The sequence below is a fragment of the Epinephelus lanceolatus genome, chromosome 21 (assembly GCF_041903045.1).
Source record: "Epinephelus lanceolatus isolate andai-2023 chromosome 21, ASM4190304v1, whole genome shotgun sequence".
In the NCBI taxonomy this organism is placed as follows: domain Eukaryota; kingdom Metazoa; phylum Chordata; class Actinopteri; order Perciformes; family Serranidae; genus Epinephelus; species Epinephelus lanceolatus.
Window position 1 is genome coordinate 23,610,672 of NC_135754.1, and position 7,641 is coordinate 23,618,312.

At 39.8% G+C, this 7,641-nt stretch overlaps 1 protein-coding gene across 2 annotated transcripts in view; it reads left to right on the plus strand.

Moving 5' to 3' along the window:
- The window catches only part of LOC117247529 (CD63 antigen-like), a 20,285-nt gene extending 13,018 nt beyond the window's left edge, over window positions 1–7,267 (plus strand). The window contains exons 1-7 of one of the 2 annotated variants that reach the window (XM_033612111.2): window positions 3,837–3,969; window positions 5,118–5,306; window positions 5,541–5,615; window positions 5,999–6,109; window positions 6,359–6,496; window positions 6,589–6,672; window positions 6,959–7,267. In XM_033612111.2, coding sequence (XP_033468002.1) covers window positions 3,913–3,969; window positions 5,118–5,306; window positions 5,541–5,615; window positions 5,999–6,109; window positions 6,359–6,496; window positions 6,589–6,672; window positions 6,959–7,030 — 726 coding nt within the window. In that variant the 5' untranslated portion in view covers window positions 3,837–3,912 and the 3' untranslated portion in view covers window positions 7,031–7,267. Of the gene's footprint in view, window positions 1–3,836; window positions 3,970–5,117; window positions 5,307–5,540; window positions 5,616–5,998; window positions 6,110–6,358; window positions 6,497–6,588; window positions 6,673–6,958 lie in introns of those variants that run through there. The other variant, XM_078163198.1, reaches the window with a different exon arrangement.
- Window positions 7,268–7,641: the final 374 nt, after the last annotated feature.

A 7,641-nucleotide genomic window follows, 5' to 3' on the forward strand; every position in this document is an offset into this window, starting at 1 on the left:
GGTAGTTTTGTTGCCTAAACCTACCTGTGACCATTTGATAACTTTAACCACCTGTAAACAACAAGTTTCACTCAGACAGCTGTGCATCACATACAGACACTGAAGGGTGCGTCTCATAGAAACGTGAATGTGTGCCTTTGGCGTAGGTATCACACATGAGGGGCGTGAGAACATGTCAGTATTTGATGACCTGGGATGAGAGCTTGTTATTTAGGCTGAGTCCCAAATGTTTACAATGTCTGGCTCTGCCCCTGCTGCTGTCTATGTTTTGACAATAACAGAAGGAGGGAAAACACAAACTAAACATGTTGTAGTTTCTCATGTAGCTTCTCCACCACTTGATAAGGCAGTTTTATAACTAAAATCACATTAAGGTTACTCAGCCACATCATGTCATGTGGATTCGTCTGCAGGGGCTGCAGACAGGACGTGTACTGCTAACTGCTAAGATAGTTTTTAGCCAATGTTTACTGGTGTTATTTTATTTAATTTTTTTGTCCATCATGATTTTGTCACTGCCTTATTTATGTTGTGTTACTAACACTAAGATGTTTGTACATCAAAATGGTTTCAATTGCAGCTAAAGCCTCTGTTTTGTGGTTCTTGCAAATGTTATTTATGTTCCAAAATCTAAAATTTAATATTCCTATTACAGATTCTAGTCTTAAAATATAAAGGTACTGCATTTTGGATTTGCTGGGCAGTATATAAGTCTCTTCCTCGATCTAAATTCACATTAACTGATGTGTCAGATCTAAAATGTGTAAAGATAATAAAAAAAAAGAGCATTGAAAACACATGACCCTCGAAACATGTAGATGTAGATGTACCACTGACTACAGGTTCTCTATGCTCTGGCACAATTTCTACAAATACCCATATAAGGTAAAAGATATGACAGAATATGATAGAAGTTTCAGTGCATTATTTGGTACTTTTCCTTTGCCGTTTTTGGACCTTTCCACTATAGAATAGTACCATTATGGTACAAAGAGCATACGTGTAAATATTCCACAACAGCGCCACGACACCACCTCCTTCCTAAACAATTATCCTTATCAGACGGAAGTCATACAAGGTTTTGACCAAGTCTTGTGGAATTCAAAACAGGAAAAAGAGTGGGAAGGACGCTCTCTCTGTGACTGAGCACTCCAACTATGGTAATCATTTAACTTCCTGTTCCCATGAAGCCCTTCAAAGACATGCAGGCTCGGTGTAATCCTGCTCCCACAAACTCAAACACACGCCATCCCTCCATCACTCTGTTAAACTGGTGTGATGGCTTCCCAGATGCTGGACACATTTATTTTAAAATAAAAGTGGAATGGAGCCCTCCTGTGGTTGGTTGCCTCACATTGCAGAAATGATCTGTCAATCAGTGTTGGTGGCCAAACAGAGGATGGTCACATCAAGACCAGCAAAGTCCATTATTAAACTCAATTAAACTGTGAAAATAACAAAATAGATTGCGTTTTGTAAAGCAGTAAGAAAGGATGCCAACTCAGCTGCAGTAATCCAAAATATTTTTTATCTCTTCAGCATGAATTTCTTTGCAGGCAAATAAGAGCAAATAGATAAGGCCTCGTGGACAGAGAGTCAGTAATGAGCAGAAGAAAGATAAAACCACACTCATGTGTCCACATAAATGACTTGTCCTCCAACAGATAAACCAGTCTCTGTATGTCAAATAATTACCATTTTTTGTGGGTAAAACCTCACACCACGGCCTACAACTGAGTCTGTTTTCTCATGATCTGTCTCTCGCATACATTCACACAGCCTGCTGTGATTCACTGCTTAATGAGGACAGAGTGAAAAAACAGAGTTTCTGTTGTTACGTGTAAAATTAGAAAGCAGCATGGTCCTTCACAGCCTGATGCACTCTGGCTCCAGCTCTAAGAAAGCAGAAAAACACTGAGGAGATTGACACAGAAAAAGACATGAATGGAAATAGAAGGAGATGTGAGGAACTGAGGACACACTGGCAGTGTGTCACAGGCATCCCGGCAGCTCACTCTACTGTGACGAAGATTACTGTGCCGCAGCCAGAGGCCTCGGTCCTTTTCCAGCCGGTGGAGTCGGGTAAGGCTTCCTGCAGCTGCTCCATATGTTGGTGGTGGAGAAGCTCTGGGGAAGAACTTGGTCCTCAAAAGGATGGAAGAAGCCCAGAAGCAAGTTCCAGTAGTCAGATGGCTCCAAGTGCTCAGACTCTTTGAGCTGTGACAGAAAGAAACGGCAACTCTGTTTTTCTTTAAGAATAAAGATTTGTGAAATATAGTTGTAACCCATTCATTGAGCATTGGGAAACAGTTCAGAAAGTGCCTGGGTATTCAGAACATTTCTATTCACTCACCTGTAGCCCCCCAAGATCGGAGCTTATGTTTGGTATGCATTTATTTGGGGATAAGTAGGACCCGATAAGTGAAGGACTGAGCATTGTCTTTGAATAGTAGGCAGTTTTGGGGAAAAACAATGTCCTTATATGGGGGCATTGGGTTATTTTTAACAGTCACAAATTTATAGTTAAGTATAAAACAGTTTATATCAATGTCTGAACATTGTTGTGCAAAAACAAAATTACAAACAATGCAACAATTGTCCAAAGCTTTGTAACTCTAAGGGTTAGGGTCACTGTTCAAGTCTAAAACTGTTCAGAACTGTTCATTTAATTGCCCAAACATGGCTGTACAAGATAGATAGCGATAGATAGACACATAGAGGATACTTAATTCATGCCCTCAGGAAAATTCAGGTATCTTATGGATCAAGCACAACAATTACAGACAATTAATGAATATAAATATGCATAAATAGGAGAGTTAAAAACAAGAGGTGCTTAACAAGTTAAGCAAAATGAAGTGTAAGTAACAGCAAACCCAAAATGTGATGTCCTTAGTTGTAGTTTGAAAACCAGTGAGATAGAGGCTTCCAAATTTGGTATGATGAGGTTATTTGTAGTCTTGGGGACCTGAATATTGATAACACTTTTGCCAGTTTTGAACAGTTATCCATAAAATTCAAACTGAAAAACATTTTATTTTTTATACTATTTCTTTCTGTTATTTTCAAATCCTACCTCCCTGTTATCTGAACCAGAGGTGTCAAACATATGGCCCGTGTACCAGAACTGCCCTGTTAAAGGGTCCAATCTGGCCCACTAGATGACTAGACTAAGAGGTGCCAGGTCTCAGGAGCAAGTTAAACAATGCCCACTTCATGTAAAGGCTCAGGCTGTTCACCTGTTTTGCAAAATGATGAACGTCTACAGAATGTACTTATAATTCTTACCCAAAAAAAGGGAAAATATTGGAACTGATGTTGCTTAAAAAGGGTATTACTGGTCTGGCCCATCTGAGATCAAATTGGGCTGTATGTGGCCCATGAACTAACATGAGTTTGACACCCCTGATCTAGACCCTCAGTTCTATTTAAATGGGGAGCTGTAACCCCTCCATCACACAGCCAGTAGATCAAAGAAGCAATGCAAAACAACAAGCTTGAAAAAAATCTGTAGAAACTTGCAGAAATACAGAGAGGATGCTGATACGTGTAGAGCAACAACAGAAAAAGCTTTTTACAGCTGTCATAGATTACATTACAAATTTTAAAACGTATGACAACACCACATAAAGGCTACTACCCTATACTGAGATCATGTCATAGTTTATGGTCCTTTTTGCACTTCATCAGTGTTACTATTCAAATAGTCCGACAAGAAAGTCATGTCTCCACCTGTGTTATCAGCCTGGTCATTTTCATAAGGTCATATGACACACTCACCGCTGAATTACGTCCAGGTGTTCAGCCTGTATCTCTTCACACTCAGACTGAGGAAGGGCTGCTGCTTCTCTCTGTCTTCATTTATTGTTTAATTACAACACTAACTTGGATTGCCGTCAACAAGACCTCACAATGTGCACGTTTTGCAGCTTCAAATGTTGCTTTGTTTTCTTCAATATGCTCTTTTTGGTAAGTGATGTGGCTAATTCTCTTAATGATTCTAAGTGTTTGGAACGGTGATTGATTACGTCTATTAAAATAATTAATAGGGATTTAAAAAAAGAAGTACGGGAGACCGGGGTTAGTTGGCACACAGCTTTTTTGCTGCCTTGTGAAGGTCACAAAAACAAAAATGTGACATCAAAATATTTGCTTTCTTCACCTGCACCCATGAACGTTAAAACAACTGAAAGTTACTGACTTTTTTGGTGAGGGAAATGTTTCAGTTTTATAGTATTAAAAGTTAAAAAGTGGTCTGAGGGCTAAATGTTGTATAAAGTTGTTATGTTGTTTATGTTAATTGTAATTAACTGACAAAAGAATCAGCTATATTTTCATATGTGAGTGATTTTGGTTTGCTGCTGTAACAGAGTTTTGTCACAAAGTTGGGTCAAATGTCAGTGGGATTAGTTGGCCATCTGATTTTGGGTTAGTTAGCATATGTGGCAACAAACTGTAAAATTAACCATTGTGACTATGACTATATTTTGAGCAACTACAACTATTTTGAAAGGTTAAAAACAATGTTTATATTGTTAATTATTTATAATTACTTTGAACGGTCAATGGCAAAATTAATTCAAATTTCCTACTGATAAATTGATTAAAATATTTGCTCTTAAAAATGGACAAATATTCAATTAAATGTTCATATTTTCTTGTTCTCGTTTAAATTAAATGTTCAAATTGTTTTTATTGGTTGCTTCATTTTTTGTTACTATGCCATTTTAACATTGTGCCAAGCACCCCCGTGATAGGGCTGGTTGGCACAAATGCACAACATAACTTTAATCACAAATAACCTAACTTTAAAAAAGCACTTGTTCACATTAAAACATATTCATTTATAGCTGGAACCTTAACCTTTCATTTGCTGATAGTCAGAATATTCTAACATAAATTATACCAGAATGATACAGCAGAGACTAACAAGTGTGCCAACCAACCCCGGTCTCCCCTATAGAATAAATAAAAAAATAAATATTTTAGATTTTCAGATTTTCTACTAAACTGCAGGTCATAATGTAGGTTGTACAGACTGGCACTGAATCATTGGGTTTAATGTTTCTATTCACAGTACGCTGCATTAATGTCCAGTTGTTCAATGTCTTTTTCAGGCATCAGGTGTTGCCCTCATCGTTATCGGAGTACAGCAACACTCGACTTACAAACACATGGGCGAGTTTGCAGGGAGCAGCCTGTCCAAAATCTCTATCGTCCTCATTGCAGTTGGTATCACCATAGCCCTCGTCTCGATCTTGGGCCACTTGGGGGCATTCTTTAATAGTTCTTCCATGGTGTCCTGTGTAAGTAACATTATGCTTCATATAGTTAAATGTCTCCTCATAGATGTGATTAAGAAAGTCTCTGTGGGACAATTTTGGGAGGATGGTGTTTTCAATTCTAGATTAAATACTCTGTTCAGTCACCAGACATGTTTCAACAAATGTGTCACTGACAGTTTTGCTGTAAGGTGTCTTTAAGGGATATGGGACATGCCTGACCTCTAACACTGCTCACTCTGTTTCTTTATGATCTAGTTCATCTGCATCCTGATCGTCATTATCATTCTGGAGCTACTCACAGGGGGCGCCTTCTACATATTTCGCAGCCGGGTGAGACACTTAAATCCTGAGATCAAGCCAAAACATTTTGCTTCTCAAGGCATACAAGAGGTGGTTTGTCATCACCATAGACAGATTACTGAACAGGCCTACCAGACACAGACCCAGGGGCCAAGTGTCGGGGGCCCCTTACCGACCAGGAAGAGACTCAAAATGACCATGAAGATATGCAAAAAGACTAGGGATGGGCATTTAAAGTAACTTCCAAATTGAAGTAGTCACATTCAACGTAAAGGAGCCATGGTTGGCCCTTTTGAATTTCTGTGCCCAGGGGTCCTGGGGGCCCACTGTCTCATAATCCGGCCATGGTTATTATAAGTACAGCTCTGGTACTGATCATAGAGAAATTAAAATCTTCTTTCTTATCTCTGTAGACTCTCCTCTTAAAAGTGAAGAATGCTATCGACTACGACAGCAAAGCAAGAAGGGTGATCAATGAATACAGCCCGGAGAAGAGACACACCATCGACAAAATTCAGGAAAAGGTGACACACAGAGATTTACATTTTGTATGTGCTTGATAGACTGGAGAGGGGCCAGATTAACCCAGGGGCCAGGAAATACTGTAAGCTGTAAGCCTCCATGAGTCCCTCAGCTCTCTGTGCAATTTATCAGTTAGTAATCAAAAATCAGTTTGTTTTCTTGTATGTAGACTAGACTGGTTTCACAGTGCACCGTACAAAGACAGATCCCCAGAGGCAGCCTTAGTGCACTCTTCCTGTATTGTGTTACAGTTCAAATGCTGTGGTGCAGACGGCCCTGACGATTGGTCCAACAGTGTGGGCTGGGAGAACCACGACGCCGTGCCAGATTCTTGCTGCGTGCTGAAGGGTCCGGGCTGTGGTCAGGACAAGGACAAAGTGCACACAAAGGTCTGCTGGGAAATCTCATTTCAAGTTCACATCCACATCCAATCTCTGTGAACAAACGAGGCAGTGTTTTGTGTCTGTGTGCTCCTCCTCAGGGTTGTATCCGGGCCATCAAGCTCTTTCTGTTGAAGAACCTGCTGTGGGTCGGTGCTGTCTGCATCACTCTGGGAGTTGGAGAGGTAAATAAACACTTCATGAATCAAAGTGTGTCTTTAGAAAAACAAAAATCACATGTATTTATAAAATCATCTGCAATTTCCAGTATGAGCAAATGTTCGTGGCGATGCTAATGCAGACATTTGAAAAGTAAGTGGAGGATGACGTGAATGATAATAAAGCATATCTCATGCCCCGGGTGGTGAAATACAGAATTAATTTGATTTTACAGAGAGAGAAAAGAACCTTTTTGACCTGTCGTTGAGTTCATTTGCTCCCAGTAACTCATAACCTTTCTGCCTGTTACAGGTTTTTGGAGTGATAGTCGGGGTGTGCTTGTGTCTGAACATAAGAGGAAAAAACTATGAAACCATGAGCTGATGTGTCATCGTGGTCAAGCACAGCCAACGTCCCACATCAATGATATTTTTTCTCTCTTTTTGCCCAAATTAGATGTATTTTATTTGCTTTTGCATGTTTATTCTTTCTCAAACGTGACATACAGATGAGTTGGTGTGAAAGTTATCCAGCAGATGGAAATCTTTTGGTCTATTGTGGTGTATGCCATTGAAAACACCAGCTGTGACAGTCTTATATTAAAATTTCATGCTACAATGAATATTTGCAATAAACGTGATACATTCTGGTCGACTGGTTCAATGTGCATTTTTAACATCTGACTTGCATCACATGGTTGCTTCAGTTGACATGTAGATGCTCGCTCTGCTGAGCACAAAATGATTTCTGAGGTGCTCTTAAAGGTCCAGTATGTAGGCTTTAGGTGGATCTACTGGCATCGACATACAGAGTGAGTCTTCTTCCATGGAGTCCACTATGTTGTTTCTACAGTGGCCCAGAACAGACAAGCTAAACACTGGCTCTAGATAGGGCCATTTGCGTTTTCTCATCAGCTATTGTAGTACCCTTTTTCCATTGTCACTCTTGACCGCACTGAGTAAAGCCATGCCGCGCTGAGTTGTGTTTCCATTGTC